The sequence below is a fragment of the Tamandua tetradactyla genome, chromosome 11 (genome assembly GCF_023851605.1).
Source record: "Tamandua tetradactyla isolate mTamTet1 chromosome 11, mTamTet1.pri, whole genome shotgun sequence".
Classification (NCBI taxonomy): Eukaryota; Metazoa; Chordata; class Mammalia; order Pilosa; family Myrmecophagidae; genus Tamandua; species Tamandua tetradactyla.
In genome coordinates, this window is record NC_135337.1 from 15,585,098 (window position 1) to 15,609,017 (window position 23,920).

General features: G+C 39.2%; 1 protein-coding gene across 4 annotated transcripts in view; it reads right to left on the reverse strand.

Moving 5' to 3' along the window:
* The window catches only part of NTNG1 (netrin G1), a 377,262-nt gene that overhangs the window by 87,885 nt on the left and 265,457 nt on the right, over window positions 1-23,920 (reverse strand). For all 4 annotated transcript variants that reach the window (XM_077120075.1, XM_077120073.1, XM_077120077.1 and 1 more), the window contains exon 4: window positions 1,697-1,869. In XM_077120075.1, the coding sequence (XP_076976190.1) occupies window positions 1,697-1,869 (173 nt within the window). The remainder of the gene's footprint in view (window positions 1-1,696; window positions 1,870-23,920) is intronic.

The window sequence follows — 23,920 nt, forward strand, 5'->3', positions numbered from 1 at the left end:
CTGTGGCCATGATCTTGAATATGCAGAGGTTTAGGGGTATGAAATCATTTCCATGGAAAATATAACAAGAAATCCATTCAATGGGAAAGGACAAGGTCTTCCAGTGAAAATACCTTGAAATAAACAAATACTTTAAAACACAGTGATGAGTAGAAGAACAGAGTTATGTTAGAAGAGAAGCTGATGCCTTCAACAGCAACCTATGCCATTACCTCTCTGCTGGCCTGGCCAAGTTGACCCAACCGGAAGATGTGCCAGAATGCCAGCTAGTATTTGTGAAGTGCACTGTCTTCCCTCCTGCCACACCAAAGTAGCAGCAAACACTGAAAATGAAATATGAGCCATTTTTCTTGGGAAACCTTCAAATGAAATTTGATAACCGTGGCACTAGGGATTCTTAGGGAGTCAGCTACAGAGTATCACAGCAAATAAACCCTGTGAGATCTTTCTGACTTTATGAGTCTATGACCCTCAACAACAGAGTCTCTATTAATAAGATCACTTTGAAAAATCAACATTCCTGTTCAACCGAGCTTTAATGTATTAATTTTAGGAGCCAGACTGTCAGTTTTCTCTAACGCTGAAAGAAACTGAATATCCTTGCAGAAAGGGATTTTTTACACCTTTTGAAGGATTTTTTTCCTGCCCCATTGAAATTTTATCATAATTTCATGCACCTACACTTCATGGCTTGTTACTCAGTCCATTACTCTTACATTTAATTTGATAAGGTCCTGGTTCTGTGATACTAGTTTTTAGCTTCTGGTTACTCACAGCTGCTGCTTTGAAGTGCCTGATAACATTCTCAGCCTCTCACAGAGCCAGTGGTTTTTCAAGTTCTCATCCCCCCACCGCCAACCTTTCTGCGGCTTCCGTTACTTCTCACTGGATGGTGTATTCTCAGTCTTGTCCTTCCTTTACTTTTAAAGAGGGCGATTTTGGACTTCTGCAGGTGGTGTGGCTAAACTGACCATCCGTGGTGCTGGGCAATTTATTCTGGAAGCATTCACTTTTCTCCTTAAGCACATTAGGCCTGTTTTCCTGCGGGTGTTCAGGCATTTCTGTGGCCTACAAGCACAGATAATGGTTGTGCTCTTTTCGTATGCTCAAAAAACGTCCCTTTTCTTACTGTGATACTGCAGCCACGCTTTGTGTCCAAAGGTGGCCTCTGCTGACAGGATCCTACTGCGGGCATTTGGATCAAGCCAATAATTTCATGCGACAACACGAGGCCCTAGCTGAAATTGGAGAGGGAACTATCTTCTGGACAAAGTATCTCTTGGGTTAGCTGACAAGGGAAATGAGATCATAAACATTTGGAGAATTTGGGGAAGTTGTCTACAGCTAAAAGGAAGCAAGAGTTGGGAGTTTCGAAGGCTTTTGTTATTTGAATAGGAAATTAGTTTTGAGTAGGAAGAAAGCACCTCCTGTCACATCCACTTAGAAATAATTGTTTCTGTGGTTTCAATGATTTCCCAACACATATAATGCCAATGTTGAAAGCTTGAACTGAGCAGATGATCAGAGTGCTACGAAGTGTTTAGAAGTGGTAACATAGGGACTAGAGTTTTTGCTATGTTTTGAAGAGGAATGGGGCAACGGGTAAGAGGAGTAAAATCACAGATGCGAGTGAAACTGAAAGGAATTCTCAGCTCAATGTGCACAAAATAGGGTGTAACTGAGCGAAGTTACTCACAGGTATTTGCAGTGCCTTTGGGGATGGGGAGATACGAGCCTGGACTCCAAGGTCGGCCCTGATAATTCTTCTTGCATTTCCCACAGTCTGGACCTGTAGTGTTGTGCTCACATTCACATGTCAATTTGCTGTTGTCATATACACACACTGTGGCGTGGAGGTTACACTTGCACCTAAGCAGAGAGGAGACAAAGAGTTCATCGTAAGTCAGGTCGGTCTTAATGACCTCTGAGACTTCACAGATCTTTCTCCCAGGGATTGAGCTTCTCAATGGTGAAGTGAACTGCCTTAGAGCTTCATAGAGGCTGTTGGTAAAATGTGGATTCCCAGACCCTGCCCTCAGAGTTGGGCTTTTCAACGAGTGCCTGGGGGAATCTGCAGCCACCTGTCTTTGCCCTCTTATACCACCTTTTGAGAAATCCTGCCACCATTTGGTTCAAGTGGGGCCCTGAGGCCTGCAGAAAACAGCTGCGCTCAGAAATCAAGGTTTTCCCAACAGCTTTCAAAATATTGCCACTAGTGAAAAGCTTCTCTACAATATCAAATCTATGGCAATTCCATCTGGGTTTCATCTGGGCTTAAAGAACAATGTTAGCTTTGTGTTTTATACTGTAAATGCAATTCTTATTTGCTTAAACAGAAATACAACTGTTAAAACAATTTGTTACTTAGGTATACTTTTATTGACCCAAGAGGTTATAATCAGGGTGAGCTCATTCCCAGTTCTAAAATGAAATTTCCTCAGTTCAGAAGGGGCTTTTCCACTAAAGCCGCTAGCACACATGAAGAGAGGTGAGAGTAATTCTCAGACTTCTCATTCACGGCAACGAAGGTAATCACAAGTTCTCTTGGCAAAGGGTCTGATGACTGATAAAAGATGCTCAGACTCCTGGAAAATAAGAACCTACATGTGGCAGGGGTTCGAGGTCACTAGCAAAAGCCTTGCCTTCAGTGCCTGTGGATAAGGCTGTGATATATGAGAGGCGACGATGGAATATGCAATTTCCACAAAAATACATCCCAATTTCCAAAATCTTTGACTACAAAATTGCAAAGGCCAACTTGATATCTGTTGAGGCAGCAGGTTATAAATTGTACCACACTAAGCATGGACTGCATCCCCTGAAAAGGTAAAGCCAAGTACATAGAATGACCATGACTGGAATTCAGAATAATGTATGTGGGAAGAGATATGGCCATACAGCAAGAGACCTGGGCACCCAGACTGCCAGACAAACTACCTAGACCAGTCAGAGTCAGAACCTGAAGTGTTACTTTCTGTTCTCTTTAAAAATGAGTCTGGACCCTTCAGGAACTAGGATAAAACACAGAAAGCCAAGTTTTCTAAAGATAAGGAAATATAGTGGTGTTTCTATTGTTTTTTTTTTTATGCCAGATGTCATAAAAAATTGGGAAAAGCAACAGAATACTTTTATATAGGAAAATGAGAGTCTTATAACAACAGTGAATGTTTTGTTTTTAGAATGTCTGTTAAACAATGGCCAAGTTTCTCTTCTGTGTACTTATGACCCGAGCACCTATCTCCAGTCAACCCATTATTACGCTGAGAAAGCAAAGAGAAGGCTAAGACTATTCTTAAGACCTTCCAGGCACTCTTCTAATTACAAGGTGTAGCCCCTGAAGCAGCTGTCACCAACACAAACTTCCCTTGGGTTAAGTTCCAGCCTCAGCTTCCTCAGGGGTCTACTATAGTTTGTAATACTTCTAGCTATACTCTGCCATCTGTATAGTTACGAACTGTAGTAAACTCTATGACTATTTTAAATAACTTTTTAAAATTAACATTTGTACAGTCTTTTAAAAAGCATGCATGATAAGTGGAAAAAATAATTCAGTTAAGTTAAATAGACAGTATTTAATTATGGACAATGATCTCCTCTATGCAGGGAGTTGTGCTAAGTTGCTTATTAAGGGATCTCTCTTTTTCCAACATTAGCACCTTTATTTGTGTGTGTGTTTATACAGAGGATGCTTGAAATCCAAGGGATGGAGAAAACAGATTATTCTGATTTAGCACACTGTCTGATGTTAAAAATTCCCAATGAGGGAATGAACAATGTGACCCCAAAGAATTTGCTGGTTTTATGTTTGAAGACCAAGTATGCAAGTAGTAATTGTAAATTGGATTACATATCTTGTATCAGTTGATACTTTCATACTTATAGTCACTCTGTGAGATACAGGCAATTTCCATTCTAAAGGCATGATATTATCTGAGAAAATATTCTTTGAATTAAAATAAAGGAAGTGAAAGGAGAATAGAGCATGTTTAATCCCATTTTCCCTAGATTGCTTCCGTCTTCACCTGTCCAAAAGATCATTAATCATTCAAGACTCAGCTCAATGCAAAACCCTTCCCTGAAGACTATCCTGGCCACTGTAGACCCCTGTTTGCTCTTCTTTTGATTTCCTTAAATGCTTTGGTGTCTTTGGTTTGGTTGTTACTTAAAGCTCTTTGTGCTTGATTGTTTTTTTTCTTGCTTTGGTACTAAATGCACAAGTCTCTCCCCTCTTAAGGATCCTTGCATCCCAGGACTTCTCCAGCTCTTCCTTAATTGTTTCCACTGCCTTCTAAAATTTTCTACCTTTGCCATCTCCAGTGTCCCATCTAGCACTCTTGCATTCCTTCCAACGGACTGCAAACTCTCTTGCCAAGCCTCCACATGAGTTCCTTGTTGAATACCTAGTGGGTGCTTTCCTTGCCTTATTTGACTTCTCAGGGGTATCTAACCCCGTGGAACACTCCCTTTCCATGAATCCCCCTCTCTCCCAGACTCCTGCATTCATTTTCAGGATCTCCTCCTTCTGGGGGTTCCCTTCATGTGCTGTTCTTTAGATTCTGGCTCCCCACAGTCTGCAACCCACTCTCCTAGGACTCTTAGATAGATTGTCCCTTCAGTGCCCCCTGTCCTCCTTAAATTCCTTTGAGATATAGACCTTTCAAAGAAAGCCTGCATTATTCCCCCTCCCCCAAAAAACTGTGAACTCAAACATTTTGAAAACATTTTAGAAAATCCAGAAATTCTCTGAAGTTCATACATTTACCCTACAGGGATCCACAGAACTATCCCCTTTCCCCAAACCACAGGTGAATGTCAGATCACCATGTGCCTAAGTCCTGGATGTCTGTCTCCCTCATGGACTCTCTTCTGGACTTCAGATTTATTCATCAAACTACCTCCTAGACAAGCCCACATGGATGTCCTACGGACACACCAAACTCAAACTCCATACATCCAGAACAGGATTCTTTGTCTTCCCTCTTCCAACTTTTCATCCTTCTGTGTTTACTATCTCAGTAAATTGGATCCTACCTCTACCCAGTTGGCCAAGAATAACTCCTTCCCCAGCCTTCCCTATCACATCCAATCTGACATTTATTCAGTCTCTCACTAAATCCTGGGATTCCTCTTTGGGATCTGTTAGACCCATACAGTTCTAGCCGTTGCTGTTTCTTTGGTTGAGGCCATCATTGTCATCTTCTTTGGCCTGGTCTATTACAATATTTCCAAACAAACCTTCCTGTCTCTGGTTATGCCCCTCTCCAGTCTAATTTCAACACATAAGTTAAAGTAGCCTTTTATACAAATGTATTTGGGTCACTCCTGGCTTAAAACCATTGAACGATTTTTTGTTAATCTCAGGATAGAGTCTAAGCTCTGGAACACGGTCTAGTAGTCCCTTGATCTATTTTCTGTCCCTTCACCAGGGTTATCTGCATCAACTCCCAGCTCTACACTTAGTTCTCCAAACTTTGCTCATCAGGTACTCTTAAAAGCTGTTCATTATTTCTAGGAGATTCTACTTTCCTAGCCCTGTCTTTTTTATCTGGATAATTCTTACCCTTCAGACATTAACGTAGATATCTCAGTACCTGGTTACTAGTTGACACTCTAAAGCCATCTGCTGATCCCCTATCTTAACACTTTTCTGACCCGCCAGGACTGGGCTGGATGCCTTTCCTATGAGCACCAAGCAAGGCCACTTGTGTAATAAAACCCATACCATCTCTCCTAGAAACACAGTCTCTATTTTAATTGCTTACTTTTATGTCACTCTCACTAGAGTGCAAGCTCCTGGGGGGCAGGAGTCATGTCGGCTTATTTATTGTGACATCCCCAGCATGAGTCAAAGTACTTGGCACATAATAAGTGCTCAAAAAATACTGGATGAATGAACAAATGGATAATAAACAAATAGCTTCCTGACAACAGGAACCTCATGTTCTCGTTCTGCTATGTCTAGCGTGGTAAAGGACTAATGAAAGGAAATTAATATGCATTGCGCTGAGTCACACATTCCATGATATGTGCGGAAAACCTCTCCACGTCCTCATAACTGGTTTTCAAAACGAAGCCATATTGGACAAAGGGAACTCTACAAAATCAGAGAGCTCCTGTACATGCCAATTTAATTTAATTTAAACTTTAAACTCTAGATGATTTGGCTGATGCCTAAAACCTAACATAAGAGCTATCCTAAAACACACACACACACATACCACAACACCTGAAAGAGGCAGGAAAAGAACACAGCTTAGGGGAAAAACAAAGCTTTGGTGTAGCCTAATTGTTCAGGAATGTGTTATCTTTTAGCTTTAATGCCATATGCAAGGATATCCATCCTGGTTCATTGGGAATTTGGGGACTATTGCTTAGGCAGTGGCTAAAGCTGTGATTTCTCCAGCAGTAAATGTGCTGTCCTAGTGTAGTTACCAGGCTGCCTTTCCTTAGTCATTGTCATGGTTGAGGTGCCAGGACATACGGGTGAAAGTGGATACTGAGGCACCACAACACTGATCTGTGATTGGAAATGGCTCCTTTCCATTTTCTACAGCCCAGTTTATTCTCCTCACCCCTATTATAGTCAGACGCTAAAATCCTTTATATTTAAAGTCCTTGTCACAGTGGCTTTTCCTGCGATGGTAAAAATGGATTTCACAATGCTGGGAGATTGCTCTCAATTTCTGGTGTCTGACCTCCATCCTTTGTGATGGGTGGAGGGCAGATTTCTGTGACATCCCGCTTGTCTCTGACAGACTCATTATCCATTTCCATGGCCATCCAGCTCCCGTGTCTGCTGTCACATTCGGCAGGGGAGGAACTGTACAAGTGGACACCTAAAAGGCTTTGCTAGCCGTCAAATATCTGGTGTTCTGGATAGGTGAGCCTTTTCACGGATTATGCGTACACATGCAAAACACATCAGGACACAGCAGATAGAACTAATTGACTTGCCTGTACCTTGAAGATCTAGTCGTGTGACAAACAGCACACATTGCCAAACAAGGGCATTGCTAAGACAGGTTTTAAAAAAAGAGTGGCCTCAATTCTGGGATGCAAACTTAAGGAACACAGGTATGCTCTCACTGGTATGCTCTTGCTTTCAGCCAGGTCCTCACTTCCTATATTTTAGAGACCAGCTGCCATGAGTCAATTTAATCTTGCTTATAAGAAGGCTCTAACATTTCAACTGTGCCACCTGCCAGTAGGTATGAAAAACCCATACAATCTGCTTGGTTTTCTTTATAACTTAATATATCTATTTTGGGAAGCGTGTTATACAACAAAATTTCCTGTCAGTTGGAGGTCTGTATAGTCTGTTACTAATTTTTCAAATAGAACTTCCAAGGCAAAGAAATCAGAAACTTGCCCTTTGTAAAGAAACGGGGAGGGAAGCCAGGCTTTCTACCTTGCAGGATTTTGGCTGCTTTTGCACCAAAGGAGGATTCACCACAAAGCAAGTGAAGTTTATGCGTTAGGGCCCTTGCAGGGACCTCAGGAGAACACTGGTTACATGTTCAGATGATCATAAACTTTTGTATAATTTGCACAAATAAGATATTATTGTACTTTTATATTAATTAGGTTTTATTTTTAAATGAGGGTTCCCCAAATGGTTTCACTTGCAGGCATCACAAAACATGGATCAGTCCCTGGTTGCATCTTTCTGCCTTGGATTGGCACTAGAAAAATGATTTTGGAAACATGCTAGCACAAATATTAGGGCTTTATAAGTATCCTTTTTTTTTTTGGCATGGGCAGACTCTGGGAATCAAACCCGGGTCTCTGGCATGGCAGATGAGAATTCTGCCACCATTATACCACCCAAGTAGCTTTTTTTTTTTAAAGCTGATAAATTATAAAATGCCTCCCACAGACATTTTCTGTTTCTACAACCCTTCGACCTTTCACTTTTAACATCAGCATCTGAATTTCTGGTTGCAACCTCATTATTTGAAATGGGAGGCTTGAAACAAGGTAATGTAAAAATTGTAATACTGGAATTCTACAGGCTGAGTTCAAATCCCACCATTGCCACTTCCTGGCTGTGAGGCCAAGGATGAGTGACATAACAAATGAACAGATGAAAAGAGCTAACAGTGACTGATATTTCCAAATGCTGTTTGCATATTTCACACATTATTTCATGCAAAGCTCACAAAACTCCCCTGAGAGTGGAACTAATAATTACATATGACACCTCTGAAGGTTGAGGGAGTAAAGAAACCCAAATCTTGTAGCTCGTACAAGGATTCAGACCCTGAACCACCTACGTCCAGAACTCTGTCCCTTCTGCAGCAGACGGCATGCTATCTTTCTAAGTATGGAGAAGACTCAGCTGCCTCATCTGAAATGAGGGCTCACCAATGGATGTGTGTCAGAGAATGGTTGGGAGGATTAAAGGCTTTACTGCATACAGGCCCTTAGCATCTGATACAAAGTTCTTAATAAATATTAGTTTCAATTATTGTTGTTTCTGTAATTACCACTGATACTACTGCTACTGAGATGGGCAGTCTGATCCATTCTATAAGTATTAATTAATGACATCTTCTATGGAGAGTGCTGTATAAGGCCCCATGGAGATTCAAAAGAAAGACAACATATAGTCCTAATTTCCAAAACATAAGCCTGTTGAGTAGAGAAGATGAAACATTACATAGAACAGCTACAGGTCATAAAGAGGGTAATGCTTTCTAAATTTAATCATAACCATAAAGGTAAGTAGGGTATTAACATTTACTGATGTCTACACTGATGATGGCACATTTACATTAAACAGCCACAAACAGCCTCCTCCATTGAGGGAGATGAGGAAAGAAACCAACACTTACCAAGGCCCCCTATGTATCAGGAACTATAATAGATGCTTTATGTATCTGATTCACCTCAATCTCATTACAATTCTGAGAAGGAGGTTCCATTAGTCCTAATTTTCAAATGTCGACTGTGTGGCTGAGAGCAGTGAATCAACTTGCTTAATGAAACATTGTTGGTAAGTGGTAGCCAAGAGTCAATTCCAAAGGTCAGGCTCTTTCTAAGACATTACTCCGAGGCCAGAACAAAGTCAACTGGTCCGTGTAAGAATTAGACCCTTGGATCTAGATAACAATGTTAATATTTATATTCTGTCATGTGCTACTCAAAGCATGGTCCACAAGCAGTTCCAGTTTTACCTGAAGCTGTGTTAGAAATCTCAGGCCCATTTCAGATCTACTGAATCTGAACCTGCATTTTAACAAGATCCCCGGGTGATTTACATGCACAGCAGAGTTTGAGAAGTGCTGCATGACCTGCTGACCTCCCAACTGTGTCAGAGTCCTGATGAAATTAAGGAAATTAAGATCATGGAGAGGGATCCCCATGTAAGCCTCCCTTTTACCAGTATCCTGTTTGGAGATATCTGGCCTAAAACTGACTAGCACTAAGGGTTTAGCTGCACTCAGAAATCAGGCTGATCATTTTGTTTAGTAAAGTCTGTCAAATCTACTAAAATATTCACATAAAAACTAAACAAATTAATTATTTTAAAACTGTTAATACTTACTGCTCAAAATGGCATTTATATTCAGAATATACGAATAACTCAATAATAGATAGTTCAAAAGAAGATATATACATAACCAATAAGTCCATGAAAAGATGCTCAGTATCATCAGATATTAGGGAAATGCAAATCAAAACCACAATGAGATAGCACTTCATACCCACTAGGACAGCTATAAGAAAGAAGATAGTAACAAATGCTGACAGGATGTGGAAAAATTGGAATCCTCATACACTGCTACTTGGAATGTAAAATGGTGCAGCAGCATTGGATAACAGATTAGTAGTTCCTCAAAAAGTTAAACATAAAATTACCATATGAGCCAGAAATTCAACTCCTAGTATATGCCCATGCAAAAATTTGTACATGAATGTTCAAAGAGCGGATTTATTCATCCTACCCTAAATGTGGAAACACTCAAATGTCCATCAACTGATGGATGTGAAAATGTAGTATTCTATACTATGGAATATTAATCGGCCATTGATAGAAATAAGTTCTGATATAAGCTACAAATGAATGAACTCTAAAAGCATGATGCAAAGTGAAAGAAGATAGAAACAAATTCCATTTATATTAAATGTCCAGAATAAGGAAATCTATAAGGAAAGAAAGTAGAATAGTGTTTTCTGGGGGAATGGAGAGAGGGGAATGGAGGATGACACTGAATGTGTATGGTATTTCTTCTGGAGTGGTAAAAATGTTCTGGAATTACATAATAGTGATTATTGCACAATTTAGTGTATATAATAAACACCACTGAATTGTACAGTTAAAAAGCATTAAAAAATGAAGTTGCAAACAGATATTCTGGGAAGATGGTGGAGTAGGGTAGACTGGATTCACCTTACTCCATAGACCAGATAAGGGATGGGGAAAAAATGACCATGACTGCAGTCCCAGAGGGTGAGTGATAGCAGAGAGCCTTCAATATCTCATAGGGAGGAGAGAGGCAGGAAGGTCAGGATGGGGAGAGTAGGGTGGGTCTGATCAGCTGTGACTCCCACTGACGTGACTGGTAGCATGCGAGGAAGTGAGCATCTGAGGGAACTGACCATTGCTCCAGCCTGCCCCAGCTGCTGGCTGGAGAAACCTCCCTGAGTGGTCTTGAAGCCAGCAGCACCCATGCGGAGTGTAGAGGCATGCCCAGCCATCCACCATGAAAAGCTGTGTCCCTGGACACTGGGAGCAACCATGCAGATGCCAGGCACCATGAGTAGCTGTCCCATCAGTGAATGGGGGACTTGCCAGGTGCCAGTCCCTGAAGATAAGCTGCTCCCTTGGGTGCTGCAATAGGCTCCCTGCATCCTGCTGTGCACGGGGACTAGCCCCACTCTATTGGCACACATCATCTTCCCAGCAGCTGCAGTTGGGGAGGGGTGGGCCTGAGGGGAACAGGTGCCTCAGGAGTGACACCTTCTGGGAATAAGCAATAAGTGCAGTCTGGCAGACTCTTTATCTCCTTAGGTTTTTTTTTTTTAAATATATTTTTCTATATTTCTAATTATTATCATTTTAATTTATATATTTTATATATTTAGAGTTTTATTTATTTTTTATTATTATTTTTATTTTTTTTTCCCTTCTGTGGGCACCAGGCTGAGTTTATTCACAACATATCTTGGGGTGTTTCTTTCCATATTTGGGGCCTACAATTGCTGAGGTATTTTTTTTTTTTTGCATGGGCAGGCACCAGGAATCAAACCCAGATCTCTGGCATGGCAGATGAGAATTCTGCTACTGAGCCACCATTGCACCCCCTGAGGTGTGTTTTTATATACTATTTTATTTGTTTTATTATTTATCTATTTTTAGGGTGCGAGGACTAAGAATCAAGCCCAGGTCTTCCACATGGCAGGCAGACATTCTTGCACTGAACTACGTGTGCACCTCTGACTAGTCAATTGACCCTCAATTGTATCCCCTACATGACATCTGGGCTTTGGTTCGGCAAAGAATTATGGACAAACTAAGTAGAAAATGAAACCTTAGACACAAAATCAAGTAAATACAAAACTTTAGGTGAGTGAAGGAAATCAACTTGCAAAATAGCATTATTAAGATAATGAAATGCCCCGAACTCAACAAAAAATCACAAAGCATGTGAAGATCCAGGAAGAAATGGCCCAGCCATTTTTAGACCACATCTAAACACCAGAGGTGACACAGAATATGGACCAGCTACTCAAGGATATTTGTAAGGAAATAAAGGATATCAGGAAGACACTAGAAGAGCATAAAGAAGAATTTGCAAGATTAAATAGAAAACTGGCAAGTCTTACAGAGAAGAAAGGTACAGTGGACTAAATTAGAAGTATACAAGAGATACATGATAGCAGATTCAAGGAAGCAGAAGAAAGAGTAAGCGAGCTAGAAGACAGAACTGTTGAACTACAGCACACAAAAGAACAAAGGGCAGCAAAGATGGAAAAACTTGGACTGATTTTTCTGGGAAATGATGGACAATAAAAGGCAAACAAATGAAAGAATAATTGGTGTCCAAGAATGATAAGAGAAGAATAAAGGGCTGGGAAGGTTAGTTGATGATATAATTGGGGAAAACTCCCTAACCCTTAGAAAGGATATAAATACGCAAAACAAAGAAGCCCAATGAACCCCAAGTACACTACATTCAAATAGTTCTACTCCAAGACACAAGCTGATCAAACTGTCAAATGTTGAAGAGAAGCACAAACTCCTGAAAGCAGCACAAAAAAGCACTATTATACAAAGGAAAACACACAAGACTGAGTTCAGACTCCTCAACAAACACCGTGGAGTTAAGAAGACAGTATTATGATCTACTTAAGAGCCTGAATGAGAAAGGCTTCCGGCCAAGAATTCTTTATCCAACAAAACTGTCCTTCAAAACTGAGGGAGAGATTAAAATCTTCAAAGACAAATAAAGACTGAGAGAACTAATCAGCAAGAGACCTGCCCTACAAAAAATACTAAAGGGAGTCATGCCATCTGATAAAAACAGATTGGAGAGGGAGGTCCAGAGGAGGGCACAGAACTGAAGAGTACTGGTACGGGTAACTTAAAGGATAAAAAGAGAGAGAGAGGGAAAAATATATAGATCTGACAAATAAAAATAAAGGATATGAAAAACAAACAAACAAAAAACAAAGGATATGATGGTAGATTCAAAGACTGTTGTTCTAGTTTGCTAGCTGCTGGAATGTAATATACCAAAAACAGAATGGCTTTTAAAAAGGGGAATTTAATGAGTTGCTAGTTTACCATTCTGAGGCTGAGAAAATGTCCCAATTAAAACAAGTTTATAGAAATGTCCAGTCTAAGGCATCCAGGGAAAAATACCTTGGTTCAAGAAGGCCGATGAAGTTCAGGGTTTCTCTCTCAAATGAGAAGGCACATGGTAAACACAGTCAGGGCTTCTCTCTCAGCTGGAAGGGCACGTGGCAAATACAGCGTCATCTTCTAGCTTTCCCTCCTGGCTTCTGGTTTCATGAAGCTCCCCAGGAGGTATCTTCCTTCTTCATCTCCAAAGGTTGTTGGCTGGTGGACTCTCTGCTTCATAGTATTGCTTTCTCTGAATCTCTCATTCTCCAAAATGTTTCCTCTTTTATAGGACTTCAGAAACTAATCAAGACCCACTCAATTGGGTGGAGACATGTCATCCCCTAATCCAGTTTAACAACCATTCTTAACTAAATCACATCATTCAGGGAGATGATCTCATTACAGTTTCAAACACACAGCATTGAATAGAGATTATTCTACCTTTATGAAATGGGATTTATATTAAAACATGGCTTTTCTTAGGGGGCATACTTCCTTTCAAACCAGCACCACTGTTTTTACAGTAATAACTTTGAACATTAACAGATTAAACTTATTTAAAAGGCACAGATTGGACAGAATGGATAAAAAATATAATCTATCTGTACGCTGTTCACAAGAGATTCATCTTAGACCCAAGGACACAAATAGATTAAAAGTGAAAGGATGAAAAAAGATGTTCTATATAAGCTGTAACTAAAAGAATACAGGAGAAGCTATACTAATATCAGATAAAATAGACTTTAAATGTATAGATGTCATCAGAGAAAAAGAAGGACAGTACATATTAATGAAAGGGACAAGTCACCAAGAGGAAATAACAATTATAAATGTTTATGCTCCCAATCAAGGAGCTCCAAAGTATGTGAGGCAAACATTGGCAAAACTGAAAGAAGTGATAGATGTTTCTACAATAGTAGTGGGAGACTTCAATACACCACTCTTCACTACAGATAGAACAACCAGACAGAGACTCAATGAGAAAATAGAGGACCTAAACAATGTGATAAACAAATTAGACCTAAAAGGCATATATAGATCATTACACCCCAAAACACCAGGTTATATATTCTTCTCTAGTGCTCATGGACAATTCTCCAGGATAGATCATATGCTGGGGTACAAAACAGGTCTTCATACATTTTAAAAGATTAAAATTATCCAAAGCACTTTCTTTGACCACAGTGGAATGAAGCTGGAAATTAATAATCAGCAAAGAACCAGATCTTTCACAAATTATGGAGATTAAACAACACACTCTTAAATAATCAGTGGGTCAAAGAAGAAATTGTTAGAGAAATCAGTAAATATCTGGGGACAAATGATAATTAGAATACAACATATCAGAACTCATGGGATGTGGCAAAGGCAATGTTGAGAAGGAAATGTACTGCCCTACATGCTTGTTTGAAAAAACAAGAATGAGCAAAAATCAAGGATTTAACTTCTCACCCAGAGAAATTAGAGAAAGATCAGCAAACTAACCACAAAGCAAATAAAAGAAAACAAATAAACAAAGATTAAAGCAGAAGTAGGTGAATTGGAGAACAACAAAAAAAAAACAATAGAAAAAAATCAAGAAAACCAAAAGTTGGTTCTTTGAGAAAGTCAATAAAATTGACAACCCCCTAGCTAGACTGACAAAGAAAAAAAGAGAGGATACAAATAAACAAAGGCAGAAATGAGAGAGAGGCTGTTATCACAGATCTTGAAGAAATTTTTTAAAAAATCATGAGATTACTATGAACAATTACCATGAACAATTATGAACAAACTAGACACTTAAATGAAATGGACAACTCCTGGAAACACATCACCTATACTGACTTGAGAAGAAATAGAAGATCTCAACAAATCAATCACAGGTGAAGAGATTCAATCAATCATTGAAAATTTTCCCACCAAGAAAAGTTCATGACCAGACAGCCTCACAGAGGAATTTTATCAAACATTCCAAAAAACTAACACCAATCCTGCTCAAGCTCTTACAAAAAATTAAGGAAAAAAGAATGCCACCTAACTTATTTTATGAAGTTAGCATCACTTTATTACCAGAAAGGAAAACTACAGACTAATCTCTTGAATGAATAGATGCAAAAATTCTTAACAAAATGCTAGCAAATCGAATCCAAGGACAACATTAGAAGAATTATACATCATGACCAAGTGGGGGTTATACCAGGAATGAAAGGAGGCTAAACATAAGAAAATCAGTCAACATAATACAGCACATTAACAAATCAAAAGGGAAAAACCACATGATCATATTGATTGATGTTGAAAAAACATTTGACAAAATTCAGCATCATTTCTTGATAAGAACACTTCAAAAGGTAGGAATGAAGGAAACTTCTTCAATATCATAAAGGGGATATATGAAAAACCCATAGCCAGCATCATACTTAATGGTGAAAAATTGAAAGCATTCCTCCTAAGATTGGGAATGAGACAAAAGATGCCCACTGTCACCGCTGTTATTCAACATGGTACCCGAAGTCCTAGCTGGAGTGATTAGACAGGAGAAAGAAACAAAATGCAACCAAACAGGAAATGAAGAAATAAAACTTTCATTATTTGCAGATGACATGATTCTATATTTAGAAACCCTGAGAAATCTACAATAAAGCTACTTGAGCTATTAAACAAATTCAGCAAAGTGGCAGGATATAAGATTAATATACAAAAATCAGTAATGTTTCTACGCACAATTAATGCCCTATCTGAGGAGACAATTAAGGAAAAAGTTCTAGTCAAATAGTCAACCAAAAGAATCAGGTCCTTAGGAATATGTCTAACCAAGGATGCCAAGAACTTGTACACAGAAAACTACAAAACCTTGCTAAAAGAAATTTAAAATCATCTGCATAAGTTGAAAGGTATTCCATACTCATGGATAGGAAGGTCAAATGTCATTGAGATGTCAATTCTATCCAAAGTGATCTACAGATTCAATGTGCAACAGAAGTGTGGCTAAACAAATGCATTATGTGCATACAATGGAATATTATGCAGCAGTAAAATAAAAAGAGGTCCCAAAGCATATGACAAAATGGATGAACCTTGAGGACATAAGGCTGAGTGAAGTAAGTCAGACAAAAAGAACGATACTGTATGATTTTGCTACTATGAGTCTGGTAAAAGTAATCTCAGAGGTTCCACTGTAGAATATAGCAGACCTAGAGGTACACAAAAAGAGACAGGGGAAAGGCTGCCAAGGGAGGTTGGACTTAAATACAAGTGAACAGATAGAAGTGATGGTAATTAATTAGTAGGGTTATAAGTAACATTGCCATATTGAAGGTGCATATGATTGAAAGGGGATGTAAAGGACCATGTATCCCACTGATTAAATCTATAATTATAAATAAGTTCTTTGCATGAACTATTTCAAAGGTTTGATATTTGATAAAGGGTCCAAAATAGAAGGGTATGGGGGAAAACTAAAAATACATGCCATGGCCAATAGTTAATGGGAAGCCATCAGCAGTACCACAGCACTACCAGGGGCAACTAATGGAGGTGGGGGAGGGAGACAAGTGATAATGGGTAGTTTTGATTTGATATTTGCTGAGGCTGTGTTTGTTGTTTTTTGTCTCTATGTACCAATAAGAATTGTCTAAAATTGAGAGTTCTGCAGATCGTACAATGAAGTTGAGGATACTGTTAGGCATAGCTTGCTTATTTTGGACATTATCCATGATGCCCAGTAGAATGAAGGGTAAAATGATTGAGAAGCAGAATGGCAAACTATGATACATTTCTATGACGGGATATGGTGCAGCTACAAAAAGGAAGCATGTCAAGAGGCACATAGCAAACTGAATAAACCTTGGGGACAATATGTTGAGCAAAATAAGCCAGAAACAAAAGAACAAATATGCTAAAGCCTCTTTCAGAAACTAATGATAAGAAAATTGAAGCCTGGATTATAAGCCCTTATAACAGTCACATGTAGTCTGAAATTGTAAGTGTATTTCCAGATTCTGAGACACTGATCTAAATGAGCATCACTGGTATTTTCCTGGAACTTTGAATAACTCTTTGATACCTAAGACCCAGAAATTGAGTGCTGCAGCCCCAAAAGTTACCATGGTTATATACAATAATAGTTAAAGTAACTTAAAAAGAAATCAGACCTCAATTAGAGATAAAAACGAAGCCATTCTGGCTGGGACTAAGATATATCAGAATACAGGGTAAAAGATAATAATAGACCTTCACCTACTATATGAGACCAAAGGAAGAGAGGTTTATTATGTCTAGAACCTAAATTTTCTGTAACACACATTTTATATCAACCTATCTGGATAGCTCATTTAAATCACCCAAACTCCTGGAGTCCAGAACAGGAATGAGGCCTTATAATTCTGTATAGCTTAATGTAATGCCCGGATACATCTCAGACTATGGGGGGCTGATAATAAAAAAAGTTTTGGTAGAGTCCTTTGAGGGCCTGAAGGAGAAAAAAAAAGAAATGGAACTATTGAACTTTCCTATCTGGTAAACCCCAGGTACCCTCTCAACTATTGGGGAATCCTGAGAAAATAGGTCAAGCCCTTGATTTTGACACTTGCCCTTATGAAATTTGTTTCTGTAGTGAAGCTATGACTACCCATAATGTGGCCTAAGGGTTGCTTCCAAGAAATCTCTTTTGTTGTTCAGATGTGGCCTGTCTCTAAGCCCGACTCTAAAAGAAAAATCACCCCACACCCCACCCCTATACATGGGGCATGACATTCAGAGGTGAAAGTCTCCCTGACAATGTGGACCAAGGCTCCCCAGGAATGAGCCTGGCCCTGGTACCATGAGATCAGCAATGTCTTCCAGACCAAAAGGGGGAACAGAAGTGTAATAAAATAAGGCATCAGTAGTGAAGAGAGATCAAATAGAGTTAAGAGGCTATTCTGGAGGCTACTCTTATCCAAACTCAATAAGATAGTGCTAATTGCCATGGTTTGTTAGAAAACAACCAACATCACTCCTGTTAACTCTTCAGAACACCTAGGGCTCTGTTCTAGTTTGCTAGCTGCCAGAATGCAATATACCAGAAATGGAATGTCTTTTAAAAAGGGGAATTTAATAAGTTGCTAGTTTACAGTTCTGAGGCTGAGAAAATGTCCCAGTTAAAACAAGCCTACAGAAATGTCCAATCAAAGGCATCCAGGGAAAGATAACTCAGTTCAAGAAGGCCAGTGAAGTTCAGGGTTTCTCTCTCAAGTGGAAGGGCACATGGTGAACACAGTCAGAGTTTCTCTCTCATCTGGAAGTGCACGTGGTAAACATGGCATCATCTGGTAGCTTCCTCTCTAGGCTTCCTGTATCATGAAGCTCCCCAGGAGGCGTTTTCCTTTTTCAACTCCAAAGATCACTGGCTGGTGGACTCTGCTTCTCATGGCTATGTCGTTCTGCTCTGCTCTCTCTGAATCGCTTTTTCTCCAAAATGTTTCCTCTTTTATAGGACTTCAGAAACTAATCAAGACCCACCCAAATGGGTGGAGACACATTTCCCCAATCCAGCTTAACAACCACTCTTGATTGTGTTACATCTCCAGGGAGATGATCTAATTACAGATTCAAACATACAGTATTGAATAGGGATTATTCTACCTTTACAAAATGGGTTTTAGATTAAAACATGGCTTTTCTAGGGGACATACATCCTTTCAAACCAGCACAGGCTCTAATTGAGACTTTATAAATGTTTTATCCACTAAGTTTGCTTTCCTGGAATCTATTATTTCCAGAGGGTTCCTAGGCCAGAAAAATTCTGAAACCCAGAGGGACCAGCCTTTCCAAGATTATGAACTAATTACATCCCCTTATCCTTTAGTATTGAAACTCCTCCTCAAGATGAAAAAGTCAGAATGGGCATTGCCTAATGAGCCCTATAGATTGGGAGAAGGATCAAAGGAGAAGAAAGAGTTATAACAGAAAATATAGGATTTAACATATGAGTATGACTGCTGAATCACTATATTGATATTTCTTCTAACCACCAGTGTTTTGGAGCAGCTGGAAGGAAAAATCTGCAATAGTGGAAAGGTAGCCCATAACAAACTCTGAAATCTGTTATATAACTACTTATTGAAGTGTACTTTGAAAATTATTGCTTTTTCTTTCTTTTCTTTGTACGTATGTTATAGTTCACAATAAAAAACACTTAAAAAATAAAGTTGCAACAGAAATCAGTGGATAAGAGTTTGGGCTCTGGGTTCACAGAGCATTAAATGATATAACACAATGGAGCATAGACTGTTAATTTATCTATTCTTCTATTCTTTTTTTAATTTCACACCAGAACAGTTTTAGCTGGATAAATGGTCACCAGCTGTGGTAGTTAGGTTCAGGTGTTAACTTAGCCAGGTGAAGGTGCCTAGTTAGTTCTATTGCTGTGGACATGAGCCAATGGCATATGAAGCTCATCTGTCACTGATTACATCTGCAGTCAGCTAGGAGGCATGCCTGCTGCAATGAATGATGTTTGATTTAGTTGGCTGGAAGCTTAAATGAGAGAGCTCAACACAACACAGCCCAAGCATCTCAGCATACCTCTTCTCAGCACTCACAGCTCAGCCCAGGCCTTTGGTGATGCAGAATGAAATCACCCCAGGGAAAGTTGCTGGAACCCAGAGGCCTGGAGAGAAGGCCAGCAGAGATCACCCTATGCCTTCCCGTGTAAGAAAGAACCTCAGTTGAAAGTTAGCTGCCTTTCCTCTGAAGAACTATACATTTTTAACTAAATAAATCCCCTTTTATTGAAAGCCAATCCATCTCTGGTGTGTTGCATTCTGGCAGCTTTGATAGACTAGAACACCAGTGTAAAGATTATATTTCCCAGCAACTCCTCTAGCTAGGGGTGGCTGTGTGACTCTATTCTGACAAGGGCAACTAGCAGAAGTGGTGTCTTTGCACTGAAGAATGGACAGCCTGAAATCCTTTACCCATTTCTCGTCCTGCTTCCTGGAACAGAAACACTGTGTTGTGCCATGTTGGATCACATGGACTATGGCAGAAAATGGAGACAGCGGGATCTGGTCCCTCATAAAACCTGTATTGAAATCTGGAGGAGGTGGTCCAGGCTGAGGGGTGGAGCAGAGGCCTCCATTCTAACCCTGGAGCTCCTACCTTCTACTGCAAGGAGAGAAAAATAAACTAATTTGTTTAAGGCCCTGCTAATTTGAGTCTAGTTTACACACATTTGAAATTTTGTCTGAACACAGTACCTGACAAACAAAAAGCACGTAGTAAATACAATCAATTATTATTATTGTTTATATTGTTAAGGTCTAAAGTCTGATCTCCAAATGCCTATTGTGCCTGGGCTAACCCACATCCCAATAAACTTTCCAGCATTATTCTATCCTTTCGTACACTCAAATTACCCAGACTCTGATGGTAGTGAACACTGATAAGCAAAAATATTTCCCAAAGGTTTATTTTTCCAAATTATACGATGGCCAAAGGTCAATGTAAAATAGTTCACAACATAATTTTGAAAGCAGCCATGTTGCCCGTCATCCAACTCGGATTTGGAGTCATGTATTACAGGAGTTTGGAATTCTGTATTATAGGAGAAGCGTACTTGAAGGAAGGAGTCTCTGGAGGTGAGGGAAGCCTCCCTAAAAATCCAGAGGGCATGCTTCCATAATAGCTCTTAAGCTCCTTCTGTCACAAATATATTGAATATCTAATCTACTCCCTGGATGATGGAACTCTCCTTTCCTGGGCTCTATTCCAAAACAATTATTTTTGAAAACCGATTGGTACAGTCTATTTATTTATTTATTATTTATTTAGAAGCAGGGAAATAGATTGTTACACAGTTTTCTCTGGGAGTTCAAAACAAAAACTGAGCTCTTAATTAGCTCTTCATGGACACTGGACCTTATGGTCATTTTTACACATCAGGCAATTTGCTTGCCCGCAAATTTGGTAGAACAAAGACCTAAAGTTCTTTTGTATTTTTAGGTAATAAATGGCTTAAGACATCCTTACGGCATCCAAAAAACTCTCCAGCAGTTCCATTTAAATCTTACTTGAAACCTAAACTTGCACAGAGTGAAGCATCAGATTAGATGATTCACTAAACTGCTGGTTCATTCAGATACTAGTAAAAATAGCCTTTTTTCCATTTCCAAAGTTTTCAAGAAAGGCTAGAGTATACCTTAACCATAAAATAAAAATGGGAGCTTAGAAATTGAAGATAATGCATTGTCCATGATTAGTGCAGGAATATGAAGATACTTTCTGACCAATTTACTGTAGTCTTGAGGAATCCGGCTAGATAAGGAGTGCTGAAGGATAAAAGACATAGCAGAATAATTACCGCAAACCAGACAGCCACTGTTCTATGCATATTCAATCCATCTGAAGTTTGGGAGGTCAAGAGCTTATTAAATTAAAATAAGCTAAACCAAAGGTAATTAACATAATAGATGGCCTAGTTGCTGAATATATATAATAGCCCTGAGTCTCAATTTCCTCACCAGTCAAATGGGACTGATAGTAGCACCTACAGTTCAAGGCTACTATGAGGATTAAATGAAATGGTCCATATAAAGAATGTAGCACTTACTTAAGTTGGTGGTAAGTGTTCTATGCATGTTAGGTTTTATCATACAGTGGTGTGGCAAAAATATGGTCTAGTCCCCTGAAAGTCCTTCACGACTGCTTCTCTCTTGCCTTCCTCTATTATACAGGTGGGAACACTAAAATCCTCATTTCCCCAGACACCCCTTGCTCTAGGGTTGGCTGTGCTACCTGGTTCTTATCATTGAGATGTAACCAGAAGTTCCTGGGTGCAGCTTGCAAGAAAGTGTTTTAAAAAGGTCAGGTTAAACTGAAATGTTCTTTTGGCTTTTTGCCTTTTGCTCCACTCCCTTCCACCTTTTTTCGTCTTGAATGCAGACTGAAATGGTGGAGGGGCTTCTGGTTTTTGTAACCATGAGAATGAAACTCCCTTTTAAGAATGGTGGAGCAGGAGAAGGAGAGCAGGACCTGATGCTGTCCTGGGACAACTCGAGCAGTCCCAGCTGCTGACCTACCTCCCCAGGTGTGTTTTCATAAGAAAAAACGAGCCCCATTCTGCTTAATACAGTCAACCTTCCTATTTTTGGACGCTAAGCACATTCCTCAGATCAGAAACAACTATAGAGATTTTTTAATGTATTCAAGTTATTTTCACATATACTCATCCAGTCTGTGACTGATGGTAACCAACTGCTGTATTAGATTTCTTGACTTTTTTCTCTTTGTGGAACCACCTAAGTGAAATATTTCTTGCACCTAGGTTTTTATTTCTAATTTGATGTGAACTATGCCCTGATTATTTCATATATACTTCATTGGATTAAAATAAAAAAACATAATTCAGTTACATTAAAAGATATAAAATTCTACTTTTATAGAGGAAATTGGGATAAAACAAAAGTAGTGCAGGAATAAACCAAATGTTCTGCAAAGTCATAAAGTTTAGAAAGGCTCTGACTGGAGGGCTGATTCTAAACATCTGGCAACATTGTATTTCTTTATCATGTTAGATTGTGGGGCAAGATTTTGAGATCTCTTAAATATGTATACTTGTCCATTCAAAAAAGTCCTTATTTCTTTAAAGTAGTTATATTAGAGTTCAATTGAAAAAATGGAGCAGGGTGAGTAAAAAGTTTTATGACTGGAAATAAAAAGTTGAACTTGTACAAAAGCATTCTATTTCACTGCAGCAACCTTATTTTGTACCTTTTATTTTTCACTACAAAATTTGAGTGGAAATTGAATTAGATTCCTATGGGTGCTATGGAAAATTGGGGTAAACAGCTTTCTTCTAATTCTTCATTTTCTGAGAAATAAAATAAAACATCCAATGGAGAAGAGTGCATCTAGCAAAGCCTTTGTTTTTTCCACTTATTTGGTGGCCTACTTTTGCCAATAAGCATTGGAAATGTTTCTGTTTAAAGACCAAAAGAAAAAAAGACAGAAAAAATAAGAGCCACACACCAAAGGAGTTCTGATCTTACTTGCTGTGACCTGATGTCCACCTAAACTGTGCCACTTAAGATTAGAAATAAAGCTCTAAAGCAAAGGAACAAAGTGCACTGAAAATAGAAATGAAGAACAACCATGAGTTCTAAAAACCCAAGAGATAGGATGTGGTCAGGAAAAAAATAAATAAAACCAGATTATAGCTACTGGATTATTGACTATGTTACAATCATAGTCAATATATGCAATCTTTGTATCTGTATGGCTAAATGGTCACAGATGGGGTTCTGCACCAATTTGTTTTAATGAAGAATGGAACTTAAAATAAGTAAGCACTGATAAAGGTTAAATTCTATTCACACAACGTATGGCCAAGCGACCTGGGTTCAGTCACTAATGAGCGATCCACTTTGGGAAAGGTAGGCTGATTTTATGGGGCTAATTTCTTTGAAATGTGAGGGTTTGGTTCATGTCTGAGAAATACCCCATGTGGTAAATTGAACTATGTACTCCAATGTAGTCCTTAATCTTAATCTGCATTCCTATGGGTGTGAACCCATTGTAAACAGGATCTCTTGAAGATGTTATTTTAGTTGAGGTATGGCCCAACTGAACAAAGGTCTTTAGTATGGGTTACTGGAGGCCTTTATATTTAAAATAAATTCATAGAGAAAATCAAGGGGAGGACCTGAAAGCAGGAAGTCAATGGAAAAGAGAAGAGAAAGAGAAGACATTGACATTTGATATGAAGCAGGTATAGAAGCCAAGGAACCTCAAGGAAGGCTGGCAGTTAGCACCAGAACATTAAAGACATTGGGGAGAAAGCACCACTTGCTGACATCTTGGTTTTGGACTTCTTATAACCTAAAAAATGTGAGCCAATAAATTCCCATTGTTTAAGTCAACCCATCGCATAGTATCTATCGTAACAGCCTAGCAAACTGAAACACTCCAAGTTGACTGTCCAACTCACCGTACCTTCTGGCTACCTCTAGCTATATCTACATTGTAGTGGCTGTGCTGCTGCAGCTTCTGCATGCCTCCAAAGCCTTCTCTCTTCTTTGGTAACAACCCTCCAAGAAACCATTCATT